The sequence below is a fragment of the Dicentrarchus labrax genome, unplaced genomic scaffold (genome assembly GCF_905237075.1).
Source record: "Dicentrarchus labrax unplaced genomic scaffold, dlabrax2021, whole genome shotgun sequence".
In the NCBI taxonomy this organism is placed as follows: Eukaryota; Metazoa; Chordata; class Actinopteri; family Moronidae; genus Dicentrarchus; species Dicentrarchus labrax.
The window spans coordinates 10,468,478-10,492,451 of record NW_026136702.1 but is presented as its reverse complement, the minus strand read 5'-3'; the positions used below and the strand labels follow the sequence as shown (position 1 = coordinate 10,492,451).

At 41.3% G+C, this 23,974-nt stretch overlaps 4 protein-coding genes across 7 annotated transcripts; 2 read left to right on the top strand and 2 right to left on the bottom strand.

The window, feature by feature from the left end:
* Positions 1-1,835: 1,835 nt before the first annotated feature.
* hps1 (HPS1 biogenesis of lysosomal organelles complex 3 subunit 1) lies at positions 1,836-9,744 on the top strand. Of its 3 annotated transcripts, none has more exons than XM_051421334.1 (18): positions 1,841-2,102; positions 3,425-3,618; positions 3,725-3,859; positions 4,344-4,486; positions 4,572-4,680; positions 5,458-5,618; positions 5,746-5,848; positions 5,954-6,038; positions 6,138-6,193; positions 6,287-6,454; positions 6,598-6,777; positions 7,053-7,129; positions 7,223-7,360; positions 7,570-7,635; positions 7,821-7,965; positions 8,703-8,816; positions 8,938-9,020; positions 9,101-9,744. In XM_051421334.1, exons 2-18 carry the CDS (start codon positions 3,433-3,435, stop codon positions 9,264-9,266), a joined length of 2,115 nt encoding a protein of 704 aa, XP_051277294.1. In that variant the 5' UTR covers positions 1,841-2,102; positions 3,425-3,432; the 3' UTR covers positions 9,267-9,744. The 3 variants fall into 3 exon arrangements, with proteins under 3 accessions (XP_051277313.1, XP_051277294.1, XP_051277303.1); XM_051421343.1 differs by having other exon boundaries at positions 1,842-2,102; positions 9,104-9,744; XM_051421353.1 differs by lacking the exons at positions 8,938-9,020; positions 9,101-9,744 and having other exon boundaries at positions 1,836-2,102; positions 7,223-7,355.
* On the bottom strand, positions 9,745-12,595 carry st3gal7 (ST3 beta-galactoside alpha-2,3-sialyltransferase 7). Of its 2 annotated transcripts, none has more exons than XM_051421483.1 (8): positions 12,453-12,595; positions 12,108-12,273; positions 11,887-12,013; positions 11,466-11,803; positions 11,164-11,350; positions 10,874-11,014; positions 10,351-10,500; positions 9,745-10,251 (listed from the first exon to the last, which is right to left on the bottom strand). In XM_051421483.1, exons 2-8 carry the CDS (start codon positions 12,254-12,256, stop codon positions 10,165-10,167), a joined length of 1,179 nt encoding a protein of 392 aa, XP_051277443.1. In that variant the 5' UTR covers positions 12,257-12,273; positions 12,453-12,595; the 3' UTR covers positions 9,745-10,164. The 2 variants fall into 2 exon arrangements, with proteins under 2 accessions (XP_051277443.1, XP_051277452.1); XM_051421492.1 differs by having other exon boundaries at positions 12,108-12,269; positions 12,453-12,568.
* Positions 12,596-13,282: 687 nt separating this feature from the next.
* ankrd2 (ankyrin repeat domain 2 (stretch responsive muscle)) lies at positions 13,283-16,493 on the top strand. Its single transcript, XM_051421501.1, has 9 exons — positions 13,283-13,330; positions 13,447-13,525; positions 14,245-14,373; positions 14,519-14,626; positions 14,703-14,801; positions 14,927-15,025; positions 15,191-15,289; positions 15,366-15,464; positions 16,140-16,493. Exons 2-9 carry the CDS (start codon positions 13,457-13,459, stop codon positions 16,269-16,271), a joined length of 834 nt encoding a protein of 277 aa, XP_051277461.1. The 5' UTR covers positions 13,283-13,330; positions 13,447-13,456; the 3' UTR covers positions 16,272-16,493.
* Positions 16,494-17,629: 1,136 nt separating this feature from the next.
* morn4 (MORN repeat containing 4) lies at positions 17,630-23,498 on the bottom strand. Its single transcript, XM_051421615.1, has 5 exons — positions 23,390-23,498; positions 22,181-22,254; positions 20,614-20,728; positions 20,414-20,523; positions 17,630-20,319 (listed from the first exon to the last, which is right to left on the bottom strand). The coding sequence occupies exons 2-5, from the start codon at positions 22,245-22,247 to the stop codon at positions 20,171-20,173; spliced, it is 441 nt and encodes a 146-aa protein (XP_051277575.1). The 5' UTR covers positions 22,248-22,254; positions 23,390-23,498; the 3' UTR covers positions 17,630-20,170.
* Between the last annotated feature and the right edge of the window lie 476 nt (positions 23,499-23,974).

The window sequence follows — 23,974 nt, the reverse complement described above, 5'->3', positions numbered from 1 at the left end:
CTATCTATCTATCTATCTATCTATCTATCTATCTATCTATCTATCTATCTATCTATCTATCTATCTATCTATTAAATCTATTTCATAACTTCTCATAACTTGTTGCCCAGGTTTAGAGGTGCTCACAAGCCCTCCATCGGAACGAGAGGGTTGCTTCTATGTGAGTACAAGTCACTCTGAGAGGAAGGCTCTGACTGCTGTGTGCGTTTATGCAAGCATAAAGCATAGAGTATCCGGCCTTCTTGGAGTGTCTGGGTGGTGTTCTGGAAATGATTCTGTCTAAGGAGTCTATACGTCTACTGGGAGACTTCCAAGCTCATATGGGCAATAATGGAGAAACCTGGATGGGGTTGACTGGGAGGAATGGTCTGCCAGATCTGAACTGGAGTGGTGTTTTGTTATTGGACTTCTGGTCGTGGATTGGACATAACAACCGTTGTTCCCCGGTAATGTTGTTACCCTGAGATGCAGAATAGGCTGTCTTGGCTGACATGCCTCTTCAGTGTCTCACTAAAGTCGGGGACAGTACCTGTGGAGTGGCAGACCAGGGTACTGGTTCTTATTTTCAAAAAGGAGGGACCAGAGGTGTGCCTCGAGTTATCAGGATATCACATTGCTTAGCCTCCCCGGGATAGTTCATTCCAGGGGGCTGGAAAGGAGAATCCAACTCATCCGCAGATTCAGGAGTAGCAATGCGGGTTCCGTCCTGGCCGTGGAACAGTGGACCAGCTCTTTACCTTTGCAGGGTTGTTGGAGCGGTCATGGGAGTTTGCCCTTCCAGTCGACATATATTTTGTGGACATGGAGAAGGCTTACGACCATGTCCCCTAGGGAAACCTGTGGGGCTGTGTGATGGAGTATGGGCAAGTGCTATGAGCCATCCCATCCTTGTATAACTGAAGTGAGAGCTATGTCCTTATTCTCATCACAAAGTCAAATAAGTTTCCAGTGACTATTGGACTCCTCCAAGATTGCCCCATGTCACTTATGCTGTTTGTGACATTGATGGACAGGATCTCAGAAGTGAGGAGAGTGTCCAGTTTGGAGACCTCAGAATTTTCCTTTTTGCAGACGATGTGGCCCTTTTGACTTCATCAGACCTTTGTGGTTTGCAGCTGAGTGTGAAGCGGCCTCTGGTGGAAAATGGTGGAGTTGCTGTTCCAAGTGAAGGATTTCGATTATCTTAAAGATACCGCCGATCCTTCGTATCAAAAGGAACCAGTTGAGGTGGTTCAGGCTTCTGATGCGTCCTGGGCGCATTCCTTTGGAGGTCTTCAGGGCACGTCCAACTGGGAGGAGACCCTGAGATAGATCCTGAACTCGCTGGAGGGATTATGTATCTCTGGTCGAAACACCTCAGGATCCCCTGAGTAGAAGCTGACAAACATTGCTGGTAAGAGCCACCACGACCCCACCCCGGATAAATGGACGATAATAGATTGATGGATCAAAACTCCTTATCAATCAGAACTGTATTTAATATTTAATTAAATTAGAGGTTTATGTAAAAAAAATCTCCTTTCCACAGGTCTCATTCTCTGTATTATGTATTTCTGTATTGTTTCTCTGTATAATTACTACAAAATATATTATTAATCTAAATATTTAAATATCAGCACTAGTGCACAGTGCTGTGTTTTTTGTGTACTTTTCCTACAACTTTTACTAAAAGATTACTTTATTAAGCTTATTTTCTCTTACAGAGCACTACACCCTAACTAAGCTGCATTCCACAAATACCAAACTATTGTCTACAGCACAGGCTCTCAGTCATGCGCCCTACTTTAGGCACCAGCACATGACTTTCTCCTGCCTCACTGATCACCAGGCTCCTCGAGGGACAGCCCATTGACAAGAACCAGCCACTTATCCAGGAGCAGTCTTACAGAGGGATCCTCAACAGCTTGACAGCTCTATCTGTTTTCAGATCAGCACAAAACTTCCTGTTCGCAAAGCCCCGCTGATGTCACATGACTCGGCGGCTGTGTTGCGGAAGGAAAGCTGCTGGATTGAGAGAGCAGCAGCGAGAAACAACCGAGGAGATCCTGCAGGTCTGGGCAGCAGAGACAGAGATGCTGGAATCATCCGGCGCAGGAAACACAGTGAGTTTTTTGTTGTTGTTGTAAAATAACCTATAAGTGTTGCGTTCATGGACAGTCAGGAGCCTATGCATGAGGGAAGTTGAACGTTTGGTAAGGGGAAATAACTTCAGGCTGTAGGTAAAACGCGGGGTGAAGTTTACGGATCGGATTTGTTGAGCTTTGGAATGAACTGAAATAGATACAACATGTAGAGTTATAGAATATGGGTTTACATGGGCTGTGTGTCTGGCTGCACAGGTGGCCTATAGTTTGTAGACACAAGAAACAGCTGATATCAGATGATCAGAACTGGGTTCATTTCAACAGCATGTCATGTCATGATGGTTAATAATATTAGGGAAGTGTTGCAATCACATGGTTCTGCCTGTCTGTGATCGTAAAATTAGATCAAAAACATTTCACAATTTGTATTTCCTGATGATGATTGTATGTCAATATAAAGAGTTGCAAAGAACTGAATCTAAAAGCCTCAGATATGCCAAGATTAACACTAAATGAAGGACTCTATCCAGATTCAGTAACTGAGGTTTTTTTTTTGAGTAAGCCGATTTCAGGGGGCAATAAGTTTACAAAGCACAGTCATGCATTTATCAACAGATTAAGGCTGATCTCTAAAGATGACCCGTACCACACGGTCATCATCAGTCAGCAGCTCATTTTTAAAAATATTTTCTTGAGGACAGTGAGAATATATCTGGCAATTGCAAATCACCTTCTGCAAATGGGAGTACAGAGAGCTCTTAAATCTCCTTTGACTGATGGTGTTCTGGCATCTCTGACCGTTGGCATTTTTGGCCTCGCTTTCATTTGTATCTGTGCTCTCACCAGAGGCTGTCACTGATAAAATATCAGCTCCTGGAGACTGTTTATTTTAGGCCAGAAGACAGCAGTGTGGGAAAAACCTTCCCCATGCTTTCAGTTTCTCCAGTGTCTAATGCTCCTATGTGAGGACAATATTCCACTGATTCAGTGAAAATTAACTCATGACTAATATTTTGTAGTTTACATTAAATTAATGATGATATAAGCAGGTAGGATTGTTTTCATGGCTATTAGCCATCTTTAAAGAAATATCTCTGGTGAAATATTCAATATGAAAATACACTGGCTGTGAAATATACTGAAAATCAGATTGATATTTACCTTCGAGCTGAATGCCATGTTAAATGATAAATCAAATTGTTAAATGTGTAACTAGTAATGTGTAATCTGGACATGTCCCAGCTGTAAAATAATAACATGCCAGACCTCTGTGCTTTGTAAAATCCCTCCCCAGACTCTGTTCTCTGTTTCCTCAATATTTTAAACCTATTTCTTTACAGCATAATGCATGTGGAGTGGTTGGAGTAAAACAGGAACTACAGTGAAGCAGGACAGGAGTTGTGTGTCCGTGGTCCAGATGAAGTGCTTGCTGATAGCCAGTGAGAGCGCAGAGGTCCTTTTCCACTGGACTGACCCCGAATTTCAGCAGAATATCCAGGAGCAGTATGGGGCGTCTCAAGAGGAGGGCCAGGGGGTAAGGAGGAAGAAACTCAACAGATGAACTCTGCACATGCTTTTTAACTGACTTCCTGTAGCTGTTGGAATAACTCTTCATTTTTTCCCTTTGTTTTAATGTTTAGCTTCCAGCTTTTGAGGACAGCATCAGCACCCTGTTTGCCCCCATCATCATCTCCTGCAGCACCATGGTGGACAGGCTGGGTGACAACTACACCTCCTTCACCACAGAAAACAACCATATCTACGTCCTACACCAGGTAGTGCCCGTCTACCAAAATAAAAGCTGTCCCCTGCACAAATCCCCAGATTAGCTCTCTTCATGATGATAAAAATGTTTTCCTGACACAAAAGATAAAAAGGATGTGATTTTGTTTTCTATCTCTTTTGATCCTATTTTGAAATGCCTTCACATATACAGCAGATTCCTGCATTCTTGAACTTCCCTTTGCTAACATCAATAGCACTGTGACCTAAATGCAGGCCTCTCTTACAGTGAAGCGTCATGTTTGTCATGTGAGTCTTGTTAAGGAATCAAACTAAGCTTTGTCCTCATGCAGCGCATGATACAAGTATCAAGTCCGAACACTTATTTAAGGTCTTTTCAGTGTCAAGAGCCTCTTAGATCTTTCATGTGCAGATATTCATTCCCTAGTGAATAGTTTCATACAACCATCTTCCCTTCCACTTTATTCACATGCTTGGGTTATACAAGCTAATTAGGTCATTTTGTATCCTCCTCAGTTCGATGAGTGTCTCTACATCGCTGTGAATGGAGATGGCGAGGAGGGAGAGGATGATCTGAGGAGGAAGATCTATGTGATGAAGAAGATGATTGAGGTCATGTTTGGCATGGTCACCCTCAGCAGCAACCTCCTCAGGAAAGAGTAAGACATTTTGTGCTTCCGCTTGATGCTGCACGGTTTTAAGGTGGCGTCCGGTTGATAAATGAACTGTGCTTTTTGTCACTAGGCTGCGTCCTCAGGACACTGACCAAAGAGCGAGGCTGTGGAAGCATCTCCAGAGCCTGCTGGAGACCTACAGCCACCTCCGAGAGAATGACCAGAGCTTCTTAGTGGAGGTGCAGTGCGTCAGTGCTTTATACAGCAGGCCTTACATGCTTTTTTGAGCAGCACAATTTTCTTCTTGTTTTATGTTGGTTCGGACAATTTAGGTATAGATTCTGCAAAATGTTCACTCAGCAGCTTGGTTGTTGATACCAAACACAGCTTTACAGTGGAGTGCAGACTTTTGCCACCTTGATACAGATTCAAGCTGATATCTTTGTCCCCGCAGGATTCCTGTATGCAATAAAGCAAAGCCAGAGTTTTATTGAGCTGTCAGTGTTATGATAATGCACAAACTACCATTGTTTGTTTGTTGTTTCATGATGTGTCTGTGAGTTATTGCGTTATTTTATATATATATATATATATATATTTGAAGTGTGTTTTGGATTTTGATTCACATTATTTGTTAGTGAAGCCCTGACTATCTATGGTGCATTGCTACATCATATTAGACCATTTTAACCACTAGATGGCAGAAACAGCCAGAAGGCCAATTGTCCTATTGTTAAAAGCCTCCCTTTCATTGGGTGTTTATGTTAGTAATTCTGCTACCTATAATTTTTAATCACTTTTTTTAACCCCTTTAAGGGGAGGTAGTCATTTTTATGTTACATTAATGAATCATACCCCTTCAGCTATCCTTCAGTCCTCTTTCTCATTTGGGACACTAGTCAATTCATAGTCTGAAACACTGAAGTACAAACGTTTAAGTACAAATGCTAGGATGCAACAGTGGTTAAAAAGTCATTTATCACCTACACTCTCATGTGGTCTCCTCCCTCTCTCAGGCAGTGGAGAGGCTGATCCACCCCACACTGTGTGAGCAGTGCATCGAATTCCTCGAGCGGCGTTTGGTTCAGCAGCTCAACAGCAGTGTAGAGAGAGCAGGAGAGGAGGTGCTGCACGCCTTCATTCTGGTTCACACCAAACTGCTCGCCTTCTACTCCAGGTTCAGATGTTTCATTAAACTCACATTTATCCCACAACTTGCTCTATTTCTTTGTTTCTATGTCAGTGAAGAAATCTTTATTTAAATTCATTGAAGATTTTCCTTGTTTCTCCTCCGTTCATTCTAGCCGCAATGCGAGCACGCTCCCCACCTCAGACCTCCTGGCCCTCATCATCATGGCACAGAATATGTATCCTAGCAACGTAGACCTGGAAGACTCAGGTCCTGAGGTAGAACATGCTGACGGTCACACGCACAGCATCACCGCAAAATGTTGTCCACTTGGTTTCTAATTGTTTATTGTCTCTTTCTGTGCGTTTTGTGTGTCTGTGAAGGATGTTGAGAGTACATCCGGTTCTGGTCCTGAAAGTTTTTACACCCCAGAGCCCTCCCCTACAGACAGAGACTCAAGCAGCTCAGGTGGGTTGTGTATTGAGCTCCTATCTCCTTCCCCATAGCAATATGACAGTTTCTAAACAACAATATGTTCGGATGTTGTCTTCATTTTTGTGTCACCAGACAAGCCAGTGAGGGGAAGTACTCCTGTGTTTGAGTTTGTGGACCCAGACATCCAGGTGAGAGTATATTTCAGTGTCTATTACTTTGCAAAATAAACTGATTTGGTTGGAGTGAAACCTCACGAGTGGATAAAAATACAATGTCTTCAGATGGCAGAAGACAGCTTGCGGACTCTGGAGGTTCCTCCACCTGACCCTTCAACCCCGCGCAGAGTCTTCTTAGAAGTCTCACTCAAAGAGGGGCTATATCCCATGATGCCTCACTCCATGTACTGTCTGCCACTGTGGCCTGGCATCACGCTGGTGCTGCTAACTAAGGTTTGTCATTTCCTCCCTGCCTCCCACTGTCAGTCTTAACATGTTGTGGTTTTGTAGCCAGCAGGGGGCACACGGAAGTGAGTGTTGAAAACATATTTGCTCTCTTGTTGAATCACGTAAGCATCTATATTTTTCTGTGTTAGATTCCCACCACTGCAGTGGCCATGTCAGTGTATACATTTTTGGAGGCCTTCGCCAACCTGGAAAAGCGTTTAAGTCAAGGCCAAGAAGGTTCTGCTGCTACTAGAGGACCACCGACTATACACGACATCCGCAGTAAACTGGATAAATTCATTAAAGCACTGGGGCCCAGTGAGATACAGGTTTGTGTTTTTATGTGTGTTCTATATCAACATCCTTTGTCTCGGCAGAGTACCTTCCTGAAAGAATGATACTGTATTATAATATAAAATCTTTTGCTGGAAGATTTGTTTTGTTACCACCACATGAACTTCAACTAGTTAATCCAGTAAAAGAGAAGCACCTCATAGAAATAATTACTTGGCCAAAATGCTCAGTTTTTGTCTGAAACTATTTTTAGTTTTTGGACCTGGACAAATAACAAAAATCTGCTTTTGTGCCTTCATTTTCTATCCAGTCTGCACAGTTACAGAATGTCTGGACCGAGTTCAAGAACCGAGCCTTCACCAGAGGAGGACCTGGGTTCAATAAACAGTAAGTCTGCTGCTGCACTCTGCTGGCCAAAATGCATCATAGCAAAGCGTTTGGTCGGCCCTTTGAATGATTACACTGATGTTTTTGTTTTAGTCTTATCCCGTGGTGTAAGCATATGAAGACCCAGCTGTGTGGAATATACCGACAGTGTTTTCTTATTGACTCTGGACCGGCCGACATTCCTCGACGTCTCTCCCCCAGTCTGCAGGAACGAGCCCAGACCATGGTGCAGTGTGTATCATTCAGCTGACTTACTAACACTACTTTTTACCTATTTGTTAAATTTGTTAAATTTTCAAATCTCAATCATCTTTTTTAGGACATACAAACCAAGCAAGATAGTGCCCTTAATTGTTCATATCTTCTTTCTCTCTCTGTCTTTTTCTTTGTCAATGCCTTTCTGTTCTACCCTTTCCTGTCAACCTCTCTGTCCCTCCCAGAGAGAAACTGATGGACTGGAAGGACTTCCTGTTGGTGAAAAGCAAGCGGAATATCACCATGGTGTCATATCCTGTCAGCAAAATAATTTCACTCACTGTGATGCCATGTTGTCTCTGATCTAAATTAGTAATAATTCTGGAAGTGCATGCATATTTTAGGGCTTTTATCAACATGCATATGCCTAGAAATCCTTTTGAAATATAACACACTGTTATCCTGAGTGTATTGACCTTGACCTAATTAATCTCACTTACCTGGAGGATTTCCCAGGCCTCATCCATTTTATCTGTGTGGACCGATCCACCGGCCAAATGATTGCGCCGTCGCTCAACATCACGGAACGCACCACGTCTGAGCTGGGGAAGGGACCAGTGGCTCGGTTCATCAAAAGCAAGGTCAATCATAATAGAAGTGCAATTAGTGTGCCATTAACTTGCTGATTGATAAGTCAAGAGGGCACCAGAAACTGTTCATCTTATCAAGTCATTTAAGATTCATTTTAATCTATTGCTGCTTTCAGCAATAGAACCAGTCAGATTTAATAGTTTAATGCTCTTGATGTGATTGGTTAGGTTTCAACATATTGTCAGGATGACCAAATACAAGACTACATTTTTTTTCTTAAAGGAATAGTTCAACATTTTGGGAAATATGCTTATTTATTTTCTTAAAGGTAATGAGAAGGTTGTTACCACTCTCCCTTCTGTGCGCTAAATATGTAGTGGGAGCCAACTGCCTGTTAGTTTAGCTTAACATAAAACCTGGAAATGGGGAAACAGTTGGCAGGCAATCTGGACTCCTGGAAGTTACTGCTCACAGCCAAGAAATAATCTAACACATGAAATATATATATATATATATATATATATATATATATATATATATATATATATTACAATTCTTAACATGCATGCAATGCCTTTTTTCAGCCGGACTTGCTGCCATTCCCTCCCTTCTTTTTCCAGTCTTTTTGCTTTTTGTGTCTCTAGCTTTTTATTTCCTATACAAATAACGTAGAACTGAGAGAAAAAAAGCATATTTCCCCAAAATGTAACTGTTCCTATAGTATACTCACTATAGTTTTGTCCTTCTTTGTCTTAAATTAATTTCTCTTCACAAATCCATACTGAAGGTGTGGAATCTGGTCAGCACAACTCGGCGCTATCTCCAGAAGGGTTATTCCACTGTCACATTGCGCGATGGAGACTTCTACTTCTGCTACTTCCTCTGGTTTGAAAATGAAACAGTAAGTTGCTAGTTTGTCGTTATTTAGTATCCAGTAATAAAAATAAATCAATTTAGTACTCTGGCATACTATACAAGTTTAAAAACAGCATCTTATAATGCCTTTATATCTGATTAATCAGGGCTACAAGTTAGAGGCAGGGGACATACCCATCCTGCCTGATGACTCTGCCCCAATTGGGATGCTTGCCTGGGACTACTACAGGTAAACAACTGTGGATGACAAAAATAGGTGTGATTAATCTAAAAGAGAGTGCTGCTGACTATAGAATGTAATTTGTCCAGCAGGAAGCTGCTGCGGTACTACAGTAAGAATCACCAGGGTGAGGTGGTGAAGTGCTACGAGCTGCTGACAGTTCACCTGGGGGTCATCCCCACCGAGATCATCCTCCAGCACTGCAGACAGCTGGCAAGCAAACTGTGGGAGCCTTCGCGCAATCCACTGCTGTAGACTCACCCACACACTTGAACTGAGTAACAATAGCCAACGTAAACATTAATTGTATTTCCATGAACTGAAAAAAACAAAAAAAACAGATATCCGTAGATATATAATGTGTCCAGTGCCTGTGTTTCATGTTACCACCATTTTCATTGAGTATGAGGTTATTTATCCTGTGATAAGTTGACCTCAAATTATTTATTAGAAGCACTTACATTTATGATTAGCACAATCCAACACCATTGTGCACTGGTATGTGTCTTATATGAAGCATATTGACAATATCTTTAATTTTTGTAATAAATTGTAATATATTTTTGAACTCATTTTTGAACTGTTTCCTATTTATTAGTTATACTATATATGTTTTTTCACATTTAAAAATTTGCAGCTGATAGATTTTTATAAATGCACATACTGTCCATTTTCCTTTACTACTGCTAGATGCTCGTGAGTGAACTTGTATGAATAAAACATGCAACAGTAATTACTGTATGTCTCTCTTTAATATAGATATTTTTACAATAAGTATCAGTAGTCTCACATTCACTCGTTTATTGAGTTGTAAACAGAATTGAAATAGCACTATTTGAACCACTCATCATTGCATTCATTTTACAAAGTTAATCGTTGAGCAAGTTATTCATCCATATGACTAATAACAGCTGCTGATGTAATAAAATAATTTAAATTGGATATGTATAGGTTAGTTTGTACAATCATGAGCTTGTTTAACCTTTAGAGTTTAATCAGTCAACCCTGGACACACTGGTGAGCATTTTAAAGGTCATTCCACGCTGTGTAGGATTCTTCCAGCCGGGGACAGTTATGAATGACCCCATACCAGCTCACAGTGAGAGGGAGAGGTGGTGGAGTTCAGTATATTATCGGTCCTTTCCCCGCTGACTCACAGAGCTCCTGTGAGGTCAGTCACAGCTCCTGAAGCCACCAGGTCTCTCAAGAAGAGTTTCTCAGCACTGACATCATGCACCACCTGAATGGAAATAAAAATGAGCCATAAATACATCACTGGAGTCCAAACAGGAGGCTTATGAGTCCTAAAATGTGTACCACTGTTTTAATACAAACCTACCTGAGACTTCATTGCGCTCATGCGTATGGCCTCATAGTAGTGAAGCCTGGCCTCGGGGTGCTGCATATCGTACCCAAACCCTGCCAGGCTCACCTGGTCACACAGCTGTAAAGCCATCACCACTGCACTGGCACCTAGTGTTGGCAGCATCTACTTGAGGAAAGAAAATACTTTTGATCCATTTCTTCCAGCAGTATATTCTTTAAGAAATATCTAACATAACATCATTAATCGCTTATAAAGGGCAGTGGGTACTAAAATCAGCATGTGAGCATCTTGAATTGAAGGTTATGTTTTCATCTTTCACTCTCTTAATTGCTAGCAAAGTCAATATATGCCTCAGCCTGGTATGTCCATATATTATTCAGGACAGGTTAGGCTTCACAGACGTGTTATAGTATCCTTTTTTCTTTTTACATGCAGCCTTGTTTGAAAGCATACAATAACACATGAACGGAATATAAAGGTGTATCACAACTTGTGAACAGGGAATTAAATATAGAATATGCGTGTTAGAACTCACATTTCCCTGTTTCTGAGTATATTTTTGTAGGGCCTGTCCTGTCTTGTGAATAATCTCCGGGTGGAGGATCCTGAAGTTCTCCGGCCTCAGGGGAATCTCATCCACCACCTCCCTCCAGAACCATAATTTGGACCAGAAGCTCTTTGGAAAAACAACACAAGAGGGTATACAGCATGTGAGGCTGTGAGTGTGATGATGCGATTGATGTGTGGCTGCATGAGATGCAGTGACACTGTGGCTTATGTAATACACCATTTCTGTGTGCAATGGTTCCTGTGTTGTCGACTTACCAGCCGCTGTTTGGTGATGACAGCAGTGAGCCAGTCCAGGTCCAGGCTCTTAAAGACCACCAGAGCAACCATGGTGGTCTTTCTGTACTCATTTGCAGAGTGAGGCGCTGCCTCTGGGTAAATCAGACGGATGGTGGTGTGGGAACCAGCATCTCTCTCAAAGCCAGGAACTGGAGCATTATTCAGCCTGGTAACAGAGATAAAAATACAGAGATAAATAAATCTCTGAAATTGATTATATTTATTGATGCAATATTTTCTTCATGTGTTTTTCCCCATCTGCCTGACACTGGCACACATACCTGATAATGATGTCATACTGATCTATATGGGATCCAAGATGACTCCCATGAAGAACCCCTCCGTTTCCCACCACCACACATCGCCTGCATCTGCCTTCGCCTCTTAGGGATAGAGGCAGGCCAGGCTGAGGCAGGGAGGCAAGAGCCAGGGCCAGATGCTCTTCACTGCCCTGAAGTCCCAGAGGAGGGGACAGATCCCAGGGCACATGCCTGTCCTGCTGCACAAACACGGGGATGTCTAGGAGGCCTGCAGAACAGGACAGGGGCTTGAGGTGGTTCAGACACCAATGAGGCAGACAGGGCCCTGACAGAAGGGAGGCTGACCTATTTAGTAAGACCTAAAGATAGGGGCAAACGTAGAGAGAAGTGTGGTAAGAGTGAAGACATGATCCAAAATGATTTCTAAGGTGTGTATCCATACCAGATCTTTGGGATATTGGTAGTCATCGCTATGAGTTGCCACTTTATCCGAGGGTAAGTAGGCAGGGATCAAAATAGCTGAGTAGCATCCGATCAGCAGCACCAGACTGAAGGCAAGGTTCTCACTCCTGTACAGCAGAGAAAAAGGACAACAGAACTTGTTTCATAGCATAAAATAACAGCTCCACCAAATAAATATAGTACCTCCAGAGAGCAATGTACCTGCTGAGGAAATATTCCCTGGACTCAGTCTTTGTGAGCGCTCGCTGTCTGTGAAAGTCAGGTGTTGGCGTTGCCTCCTCCGCAGCCTCAGGCAGCAGTGGAGAGCCATCGTCTGGGTCCTCTACACTCAAGTGATTCATAGTCACCATGGTACCTGTTCTTCTACCTAAGACACACACACATTACTGCTTCTCTTTCTTTCTTAATAACAACATGAACACATGAACCACAGTACCATGTTACCATTTCACAACCAAATGTGAACAAACTCTGTCTTTTGAAATTGTTTCTACGCACTAAAGCAATAGTAACACAGATTTGTTAAATATGAACGATACAACTCACAGCCAGCCTGGTAGGGAAGTAAGCTGACAGTTAACTGTCTGTTTGCCTGTGCTCCATAGTTGTGTGGTTGTGTGTCCTGTGCAGCTAAAATGGCAGCTGCAATTTCCTACTCAAATGAACTCTGTCACTTCCCTCAATAACACTGGTTAACCATTAACACGCCCACCAGTCACACACTGGCAGGAGTGCCTGTAAAGGGAGGGAGAGAGAGAGAGAGAGAGAGAGAGAGAGAGAGAGAGAGAGAGAGAGAGAGACTAACTGTCATTCTAATACAAATTTGCATAAAAACATGATAATGAAGCACTGGATGCATGTTAGGTTTCATGCACAAAAAAACAAATTGGTGTACACCCACTGTATATCCACTGTATGTGTGTTTACTTTGATATACCTATAAAATGGTTTACTTTAATGGAAAAAGTACCACAGCTGAGGCTAGACAGTGATTGATTGTTGTTGTGCTATCAAACAGATATTTACAAGGTATCACTTGACAGTAATGAAACCTTTATAAATAACATAATCCCCCAAAACAGTGTGTTTATGAGGGTTGTACCCCTGTAAATAAGAAGTACACACTGCTGCAGCAACAGGAGTGAGTAAATCCAGGCGCTTGTGGAATGAATGTACCCTATACTTGTATATGAATGTGTGTGTGTGTGTGTGTGTGTGTGTGTGTGTACATGCGTGTGTGTGCATGACAGAGGGGGAAAGAGGTAGAGGGAAGGAGAGAGGGAGAGAGTATGTTTGGCAAGTACGCTAAAGTGCACACACCTGTTTGTTGGGGTAACACAATGTCCCACCATGAACCCAGCATTCCTGCCAGGAAGCCACTGGGCTTGCAGCACTGCAGTGTAAAGTGACACACAGTTAGCTAGGTTATCCGCCACTTTTATTTTATTAAAGAGATTATTAGTTAATGTTAAAAAGCTTAAGCTGTCAAAATTACTTTATTGACTGTGATTTTTATTTTTGTATCTTTGTAAACTTTAAGCAAACAAGAGATGGAAGAGGCTGTGCAGTGGGCAGCCAACGTGATGGATCATAAAACAGGAATAGAAAAGAAAGCTCAGGTAGGTGAGAGAAATGTTTGCAAAGTGGCATTTATGATGATTTTCAATTTATATCACAGTATCTTACATTAAATATGGTTCCTAGATGGATAATCATTAGACACTCACCACTAGGGAGAGTTTGTTTCCAAGCACAGCATACTGTATATAATATTCACTGTTATGACAATATCACAATTTGAAAATTAATCAAACAAAACATGTGAATAATTATTTTATGTGAAGGCATGTGTATTAATGAACTGTTATTTCCCAGAAAACATGTCAGCATTGCAGTTACGCTCTGAACGTGATGATAGATTCTGACAATTAAAGGATTTGTATGCACAATAGACAAAAGAACGCACCAACCAAGATCTTATCATCAAAAGAATAAATAATAATGTCTTTTACTTTTATAAAATATATAAAATAAAACAAGATTAAAGCAGATGAAAAGTTACATGCACACACATACAAGTTCCTTTGAACTCTGTCTCGTTGATAAATTATGTAAAAACATATTAAAAGCATATCAGAGTCAGTTTATAGTTTTATTGCCTGCACTATGCTGTGAATTTATTTTGACATTAACACTACCACTACCATTCCCAGCTCTCAACACCCCTTAGCCAACTTGGCATATCTGCTTTACAAGCCAATAATACCTCTCTCTCTAGGTTTTCTAATCGTGTCACATCATTTAATGTCACATTATTACTGTTTCTGTCATTTTCCAGGAAGAGGAGAGAGCGGGGAAGTGTGAGATTTTGGATCTGAGTGGAGGAGAGAACATCACAGAGCTGTGCAAAAGGAAAAAGAAGATCAAGAAAGCATGCTCACCCCAGGCATTTGTGGAAAACCCTGTGGTGAGCCACAATTTTCAAAAACATATATTATAAAAAATGTATCTCTGTGTCTTTCCTGTCCTCCAATGTTTCTCTGTGTGTGTGTGTGTGTGTGTGTGTGTGTGTGTGTGTGTGTGTGTGTGTGTGTGTGTTTCTGTGTGGAAAGGTACGGCTTGAGGATACTGCAGAATTCATGAATGCAGCCGGTCAAGGCAAGCTGAATGTAATATTCAAGTATCTGGCTGATGGTGGGAACCCTAATGTCCATGATGAGGTATGCTTTCTCAGTGTGGCAGTAAAACAGATACATTTACAACAGTTTCTTTTTATAATACATTTAAACTTTCCAGTTGAAAAGGACGGCACTACATCGCGCCTCCCTGGAAGGACACACTGCAGTTGTCCAAATGCTTTTAGAAAAAGGAGCCGATATCAACTTTAAAGATCAAGTAAGGCACAGTGCTTGTTTGTAAAGATGATGATGAGATTGGGTGAGATTATCTTCACTGCTCCAGCCTCTTGTGGCCTGAAGTCAGCACTATTAATAGGATAGGGCCCTCCTACTGTGTTTCAGCTGGGCTCCAGGGCCATACACTGGGCATGCAGAGGGGGAAGCCTGGAAGTTGTCAAAGCCCTTAAGAGCCATGGGGCTGACCTGAACGTTAGAGATAAGGTGAATGTGCATTTTATTTGTGCCTGAGTATGTACCAGGACTTATGACTGTGTATCTATGAACATAATGTTATATTATACTAATACAGTTGGTCCTATATGTGTTTGTATGTGTATTTTCATACAAATAACCCAGTCACAATGTATGCCAATGTGTACATTGCAGTTGTACAGCACTCCTCTTCATGTGGCCACAAGAACAGGCCACACCGCCATTGTGGAGTACCTGCTGTCCTGTTGTGCCAAAATCAACTCCAGGGACAGGGTAGGGAGCAGCTCAACAGTCTGTTTCATCTCCATAATTCATTTTTGTCATTAATACATGTTTTTCCTACCCTTAGGAAGGGGACACAGCCCTGCATGATGCTGTACGCCTCAACAGATACAAGATAGTGAAGCTGCTCGTAGTTGCAGGGGCTGACACAAAAATAAAAAACCATGTGAGTTTTTCTACCTGTTGTGCTTTGGTGGTTGAAGATGATTTTAAAGGACTAGTTTGACATTTTGGGGACATATGCTTACATTTTTTCCCTGAGAGTTAGATTTGAAGATAAATATGACCCTAATTTCTGTATGTTAAGTATGATGCTGCAGACAGTTAGGTTAGTTTAGCATAATGACTGGAATCAGATAGAAACAGCTAAAGCTCAGTAATGTGCACAGTAACTTCTTGGAGTCTCTGCTTGTTGGTGGCAACTGGTCCCAGCCAAGAAATTGTCCAGCATGTGGTGGTAAAATGGCGAATTGACATTTTTAAACCTGGTTTACAATTCTTTTTTAATTAAACGAGATAAAAGTTGACAGTTACTGAGCTTTTCAGGTGCTGGTAGGTTTATGTTATTTACTTTTGGACAGATGAAGGAATACTGTTTCCAGATAAACTGCTGCCTGCTGACTATTGCCTCACATTTAACATATACACACAAGGTGAGTATTGATCTCCTCATCTAAGTCTCAGCAGGAAATCAAATAAGGCGTATCCCAGAATATTGAACTATTCATTTAAAGGATGCTGATTGATTCCATATAAAAAGCTAACATGCTGTGGCTCATATCTCAACAAATATACCATATGACCCCATGCTAACACACTGAAAGTATGAACTGTGTTACAGGAGGGAGTAACAGCGCTGCAGCAGGTAAAACAATGGCAGTTTGACATCATGGAGACCATGCAGAGACTGGAGAAGCTGAGGGAGGTGGGACTGGTGGCACCTGAAAACACATCCAGAGAGAGGAGTGAATAGTGCAAGAAACTGCACATCTACTCATGCAGTATATTCTTTATAATGTCAGTTACTATGACTATCTGTCTCAGGTTCAAAATACATTCTGTAGTTCCACGGTAGGACTTTGTACATCATACAAATATGCATTATATGTGCTTACCAAGAAAATCTGCCTTCCCAGGGCAATGCTGCTAAACCTCTGGGATTAGTCTGAACTCTGACACTATAAAATGTCAGCTTGGATGTGACGGATTCCAAATGATCTGCTTATCTCCAGAAGGAGACAAAATATATGGATAAGGAAACAAAGCTGAATTTTCTGTTTATTTGCTTCCAAAGAGCTTTATGTTTTAGGAGCACTCTCACAGATGTCTCATATCTGATTTATAATGCATCTGGACGATGAATAATATTAATGTATAGTGCTGTACAGAGGCTGTGTTGGAATATACATCAAGAGGTCCTTGTTTTATCAAGGCGACAGACACAGCCAGAGTACACAGTAGCACTGTGTGTGAGGCGTCAGCTGACGATAGCAGAGATGGCTGGTATGCCCCCGCTAAAGTCAGGGATTCAAGGGGAGCTCAGTGGACATATTTTCCTTCTACCATCAGTGGCTCAAATGTTCCTGAGGGCGGTTGGCTATTCACACTGCTGAGTGCGGACACCAACAGCTTGCCCCCCCATCCCTGCTTACAATGTAGTTATTTATGTACAGTAAGTCATTATACATACAGCCATTCATTTTGTGAGCACATAGTATTGAAAAAAATACTGTGTTACTATTTTTCATAATGTAAAATGCTGTTTTAAAAAGCATGCATGTGTTGATGCATCAGATATATTATCAGCCAGACACAATATGTCCTGTTCCAAGCAAGGTAGTGTAACTGTCAGGGACTTTAGCATAGACACATAACATGCACAATACAAGGTTATACACACTACGTGACGGTGTTATTTATTTTGTCAACCTGACCCTAACAGAGATATTACAGCATCTGTAGGACTCAGTCGGACCGAATCCAGCAATCTGTTGGATTCATACATGTTTTACAGCTTTAGTTCTGTTTTCAATTCTATGTTCAACTACAAGCAGTATGCTGTTGTGTTGTGCTGTTGCTGTTGCTGAGGGCTGGAGTGATGTAGAATGAGAAGGGGGATGGGTAAACTGGAGGCTTTATGCTGTGTAGCAGCCAAAAAACCAGAGGAACCTGTTTACCCATGAAACGGTTAAACTTCTTCCTACAGCTGCGAATGTCGCACATTTCAGCCTCTGTGATCAGAAATGGCTGCATAATCATCTAAAAATTAAATATTCTCACTTCACGTTACTGTGTCCAAGTGCAATGCAGTGCTACCCAATGAAAAAAACATTTTCAACACAAGGCTTTAATAAACACATCAACCGATTACCACCTATGTGATACCTATTCCAGGAAAATGAGAGGATACTGTGCAGACATTTCTTTAAGAGCACTCAAAGCAACATTATATTGTTACAGAAAGAAGGTAACCATGGCAATGATATTCTCCAGGCAGGTGAAAAGTCTGGACAGACACGCTTTTAAAGCACCATTTGTTTCCAGTTGGAAATGGATGTGGGATTCAACTGAATTCAGTTCCACTCAGGCAGGGGGCGTTTAGGCAAATAAGGCTTGAGCGGGCGTAGTCTCTATCATAGCAGAAAGAGAAAAATAGTATTACATGATCTGAAATACAGGACATTACACACTTTGCACATAACAACAAACATTAAAGTATAATTGTGTGCTTGTAGATCGCGGAACTGATGCATGCACTGCTCTGCTTTTGTGTGTCTACTGTTATCTTCAATCTTTCTGATTGTACTTTGCAGCACACTGCTGTACTAAAGGGGGTATTCAAAGCAAGAAACAATATAGGCTCACAATATTAAATATTGATTTTTTCCCCCTCAAAGAATCTGACAACATTGAAAATCTGTAACTGCAATAATCCAGGCTAGAGATTTTTTATTTACAATAGAACCTAATATCAATTCCCTGTTTAATCTTCGGTCCTTTTGTTTTTCTTGCACACTAAAGCCCCAGGAGAAATTGTCCTTATTGATTTGTCTTTAATGTTCAGCTGTAAGAAATAACACATGTAACTCTTGTTGACTGTTTCAGGCATCCTTACCAATAATATCATTTGATTGTCTTTGGTTGAAGTTCTATGTAGGCAACCCTAGACATGCCATGTCTACAAATGCTTTGTAAGGCCTATTAACTGTTCAAGTACACTGAATTCATATGTAATCACAGAATAACTGTGATTGGCTGTAATGGTTAATACATTTTTACACCTCAAAATACTCAAACACACTGTCTTAAATAACTCAGTAACACAATTTACTACTTGACCAAGCAAGCAATTATCTCTTAACTCATTTGCAAGGTCAGAACAAACACAATGACAATGAATATCTATACACCTTACAGAAAAACACATACATGAGAATTACATACTGTTAAATATATATATGATTTATAAACTTTCATTCAGCTGCCTCATTTAAGATCTACGTACCTAATTCAATACATTTAATTAGGATTTATTATCAACTTTGAGGATGTCCAGTCATCCAAGTCTTTCAGGTTATACAGGGGAAAGCATGAGAGAATCATCCAGCAGAGTTAAATCTCCTCTCCATTGATTTCCACTGAGAGACGGATGTTTATTGGAAAGAGAGCTGCTGGACTTGTGAGTGATGGGAACTGGAACTCAGCACCAGCTTAGCAACGTTGGTCTTCTGGCAGACCTCAAATTCATTAGGATGACAGACACCTTAGGGAAAATGATGCAGAGGACAACGGAACGAGAGGGCACTGTGCATCATCTAATTTTCAGACGGAAACCCTTGTACTACATTCTTGTACCAAAATGTCTTTAAGGCATACGTGAATACTGATCCTCTGAAAGGAGAAACATCAGTGAATGCATTCCTTGAAAGATAAAGTTTGCAGCAGCACTGTTAATTGAGATGAGATTTTAAAGGTGCCCTGTGGAGTGTTTTTGTAAACAAACAAAACTTATGCTTACATTCACTGTGTTCATCTTTGAGGCCTGACACATGTGCATTTCCATCCTCATGGAATATTTGTATAGCCAATGTTTTGAGTATTTTACTTTATGCATTGTTAAGATCTATGTTTGCTAGCTTGCAGACTTCTTCAGTGGCTTTGTGGGCGCATTGATTATTTCTTTATGCATTACCACCACCAACTGTCCAGCAGTGTGAAACCATCTGCAAGAATCTGTGTCATGTCGCCCACATGCCTTGTGCATAATAAAAACAAACAGGGACCCACTTTTAAAAAAACATTTCTCCATAGCAATACCAGTGGTGAAAAACTCCACATGGTACCTTTAAGTATCACTCTATTGTAATGGATTGCAGCATTTTTAAAGGTGAATTTATCTCATTGGTGGCTAAAGTCTTCAGCATACAGACTTACTTTACACCTCCTCCTAATGCAGGACAAAATGTACCAGATGTGCAATAACATGGTAAGAAGAGATCTCCCATATTCAGTTGTTTGATGTATGAAAGCTAACTATTCTAGAGAAAAACACTAAGACACTCTTTATGTGTACAAGAATCAGAACAAGGGAAAACCAGCAGCCTTTGGTGTTAAAGGTGTGCTTAATGGTGTTGTGCATTTCAAGTCAGTCATACAGAAAGCCTGTTTGGTCAAATTGCATGTGCATTCCAAGCCACTGTGAAGGCTAAGCAAGGAAGATGCCAAAAAAAAAAAAAAAATGAAAGTGATGTTGAAAAAAAGAGAGAAAGACACAGAGAGAAGAGCTGGAGGGGAGTATACGAGTACACATCCCTGAGGTCCTCCTGGAAGGTGCTGGAACCCTGACCGTGTCTCCAGCAGGGTCTGTGACAGTCAAAGTGCCAGACTGCGAGCGCTGGAGGCTGAAGCCTGTGCACGCTGCACCACTGCCAGACACTTCTCTCTCTTCTGTAGCTTGTGGTTTTGAAACAAGCCCTCGTTTCGTGGGACACCATGAGCTCCATCTGGGAAAGTCAATAACCCTGGAGGCACAGAGACAGGACACTATGACCAACCACAGAAAGACAATATCGACATGCTCATGGACAAACTGTTCCAGTGGTGTAACAGACATACCGTATCCCTCAACACGTCCATCTTTGAATTCTCCTTCAAACTTCATGCCATCATATCGGCTGAAGACACCAGTACCTTGAAACTTCCCATGTGCAAATTCTCCTTCGTATCTGGTATGGGAAAAAGAGAGCAGTGTGTCATTTGTAACTTATAATGAGGGCAAAACTTGCTGTCTTTTTGTCTCACTCTTGCTCACACACCTGGATCCATCTGTAAAGAACAGTACACCAAAGCCATGGAAGAGTCCATTCTCAAATTGGCCGGTGTAGCATGTTCCATCCTGAAACTTGAGCTGGCCAACACCATGCCTCCGACCTGGAAAGTCGCACACCATCAGAGTGAGTAATGGCTCAAACTTCAAATAGATGATGGAAACACAAGAAAGCCACATTTTATCTACATGGGTGTCATCATGCCTCATCTAACCACTTAGGCTCCAATGGATTACTCTTTCGTAATAGTGTGTAACACTTAAACTTGCAATGCGGCTCAGGCTTTAAATGCACTTGGTGTTGTAGAGTTGTAGAGCCACTACATATGTCACATGAGTTAGTACGTGCTTGGATTTAAGTACACCCCTCACCCCCCTCTGTCAGCTAAAGGTTTACTACTGAATTAGGAGTCCCATCTGCCTCCTGTGGTGTGGGAATTACAGCACTCTAATCCAGCAGATTTTTTAGCAGGGATTTCTACTTTAGGATCCAGACTGTGAAAACAGTCAAGGAATATACTTGCATTCCCCTCCTAGTAGCCTATGATCCACTACTGAAGCTTGTAATCATGTCAGAGGGCCCACACCTTCAAGTTTCTGGAAAACTGCTACAACTGGCTTACACTCACAATTGCCACACTGAAAAAGCCAGCGAAGGTGCCTTTGAAGGGTGAAGGATGGATAGACTTGTTCCTGGTAATTTTCGATTGATTTGGTTTCTCAACCGCAGCTGACAAAGGACTCGCTGAGATTGCCCAAACTGGTCCAAAGTCTAATCCAGAAGATTTGACAAAGCCAGAGCTGGTAAATCTGGCTCTGTTCGTCATGGGCTGCCAATGCTAGCTAATTGGGATTTGATTAAATAGCTTGAGCTTGCGTGTCACCAGCATCATTGTATGTGTGTGTGGGAGAGAGTTAAAGCAATGCAAACATCCTCATAATCATTGCCACAGGTGGAAGAGTAATTTCCCCTTCACAGAAAAATCTTACTTTTCAGTAGGCAAAAATAAACAGAAAAAATATTTGCTGCCAGATTCTTGCATATTTCCTGCTAATGTCTTCATAACATAATAACATTAATTATCAAATGACTATAGACGTGGAATAAAAATATAGCAACAATATCAATACTTAATGTGTAGCCTGGAGTTTCCACACAAAGAAAACTGTAAACACTTTCTCTTATCCAGCACTGATGCTTTCAAGCCCATGCTGAGGCAGAGAGTGCTGTTATCTTAGCTAATGACAGATGTAGTCAGAGGATAACCAACACCTCTGTTTCAGTATATTTGCATATACTATATATGTTATAGCTTCATTATATATGGTCAAAATTGTCTGCATGTGTGCACGGGACCATGTTTAAATACTAGAAATATACTGTATTGCATCTGAACTCATGTACAGGTATGTGTGGAAAGGATTTTGCTTTAGAAAAGTAAAAAAGGTGCCAGGAAAGCAGGCCAAGATAGCGTTCACCTGCAACTATTAATATCCATCTCTGTAAATAAGCTGGCGACGCTTGCACACAAACTGTACAAAATGACTTGTCTTGCCTTCTTTCCACTCGCCGTGGTATTCTTCCCCACTGGCATAGATGAAAGATCCTCTGGTCAGAGTCATGACACCCCTGTTATCGACACACAAACACACTCATTGGCAACAGAGCTGTGGAGCACACCTTTATTGGTGACCTGCAATTTAATGTTTAAAAGAAAAGCACTTGAAAGGTTTTCAGAGTGAGAGGGGCATCTGTGGATCTCTTCCAGCTCTGAGATGCCGTTCTTTAGCTGACCATGATCTACTGACTACTTACTTGGAGGGAAGCGTTATTACTCGTTCTGCCCATGAAACAGAGGAAGCAACTTTTCTCTTTAGGACATATTGTTACAGTTTTTGTCTTTTTCTCATGTAACTTTCAGGTCCAGCTCCACAGTGGTAACTAAAGCAGCAACTCCAAGCCTCTTATGGTGTTTAGAATACAAATGCACTGTAATTTGGCATTACCTTAAATCGCTTACATGAGTAAAGACAGAAAATCATGCATCAGGCTCAGTACTGTACAGCCTCATGTGACCAGTATTTGAGTACCATGAATACATGAGTTTGAGGATTATTTTCAGCACATGCAGCTTTCATATTTAAACAGCTGAAGCAGTTTTTTTTGTCTTGAGGTTTTTTTTAATAGGGATAAAATGACTGTGTGTGTGTGTGGGAAAAGCCCTTAAGTGTAAATGCATGTCACTGTAGTTGAACTTTAGGTGTAGGTCGGATCAAAGGATAAAGACAAGTTACACCAGATCCTATAACTGTCAACCCAAGAAGTCTGTTCAGTGTCCAGTATATGTACTGGTGGTGAGCCCAGTTTAAAAGCACACATTGGTGAAACGCCTTCTAGGAATAGACTGGAAAGCGTGACTGTAGCCTGACTGCAGATATAAAGAAAAGCTTATCCTATGGTGACCATTTAAAAATACTGTTCAGGGGTTCTCTAGTAACAGTATGCAGCCTACAGAATGGCAGTCAGGTGTAGTTTTACCCATGCGGTCGCCATTGAATGAATAATTCATCAGCTCACACTGAGACACAAACACTCGTTATTGTAAATATCCAATTTAGGCTGTCAATATGTCTCGATCAATGTAGCCTTCACATAGATGTTGCTATCGCTTTTAGTGACTAGTCTATGTAAATCGACAGTAATCTATGGCAACACAACTATAGATAAGCGAAAAGCGACAACACCTATTAACGCTATCATTTACCTGTACGCTACGTTTGTCGTCTCTGAAGCATGGAAACCACCATACAACAGCGGAGGGGCGTAAAAATATGAAAACACCGGCTGGGAAACGTATGCCGCGTTCAAGTGCTGCTCGTAAGCGCCTACATCCGAGTTTAAGAGTCTTAACAAACCCTCACATAGGCTTCAGGTGCGCTTGGTTGATTACAAATGATGAGAAAAATCTGCGGCAAAACGCATTTTAGTGACCGTTGTTTTGTTGTAGAACTTGAGAGAAACAGCAGCTTCATAAAAATTGGGAAATGTCTTCCTTTAGGCTACAATAAAACTAATACATCACATTATTTTCTTTTCTTATTATAATATTTGACTTATAGAGACTCGACATAGAAACTTATAGAAACCAATTCCCTCTCTACGAGCCGTGTTTACGTTTGCTGTCGTGTTTGTGGTGCTTCGTCTAAGGATTACTAAGGAAACTTCCGACAGAACTTAAAGGCAGCATTATAACAGCATCATTGCAGCCTGATCGCCGCGCTGTTTCATTGCATGACTGTTGTTGGCTCTTATTGAAAACTTTCTCTGATTGGCCTAGTGTGCTACAGCT

Excerpts from the sequence above, each read along its gene's own strand:
- st3gal7 (XM_051421483.1), bottom strand. The coding sequence starts at position 12,256 with ATGGTGACTATGAATCACTTGAGTGTAGAGGACCCAGACGATGGCTCT. Across the intron at positions 11,351-11,465 it reads CAGTATGACATCATTATCAG|GCTGAATAATGCTCCAGTTC; the intron begins GTATGTGTGCCA and ends CTCTGTTACCAG. Across the intron at positions 10,501-10,873 it reads ATACTCAGAAACAGGGAAAT|ATGCTGCCAACACTAGGTGC; the intron begins GTGAGTTCTAAC and ends TTCCTCAAGTAG.
- morn4 (XM_051421615.1), bottom strand. The coding sequence starts at position 22,247 with ATGACTCTGACCAGAGGATCTTTCATCTATGCCAGTGGGGAAGAATAC. Across the intron at positions 20,729-22,180 it reads CCACGGCGAGTGGAAAGAAG|GTCGGAGGCATGGTGTTGGC; the intron begins GCAAGACAAGTC and ends GCGACTTTCCAG. Across the intron at positions 20,524-20,613 it reads TTCTTTACAGATGGATCCAG|ATACGAAGGAGAATTTGCAC; the intron begins GTGTGTGAGCAA and ends TTCCCATACCAG.
- hps1 (XM_051421334.1), top strand. The coding sequence starts at position 3,433 with ATGTGGAGTGGTTGGAGTAAAACAGGAACTACAGTGAAGCAGGACAGG. Across the intron at positions 7,361-7,569 it reads CGAGCCCAGACCATGGTGCA|AGAGAAACTGATGGACTGGA; the intron begins GTGTGTATCATT and ends TGTCCCTCCCAG. Across the intron at positions 7,636-7,820 it reads CGGAATATCACCATGGTGTC|TTACCTGGAGGATTTCCCAG; the intron begins ATATCCTGTCAG and ends AATTAATCTCAC.
- ankrd2 (XM_051421501.1), top strand. The coding sequence starts at position 13,457 with ATGGAAGAGGCTGTGCAGTGGGCAGCCAACGTGATGGATCATAAAACA. Across the intron at positions 14,802-14,926 it reads ATATCAACTTTAAAGATCAA|CTGGGCTCCAGGGCCATACA; the intron begins GTAAGGCACAGT and ends ACTGTGTTTCAG. Across the intron at positions 15,026-15,190 it reads ACCTGAACGTTAGAGATAAG|TTGTACAGCACTCCTCTTCA; the intron begins GTGAATGTGCAT and ends TGTACATTGCAG.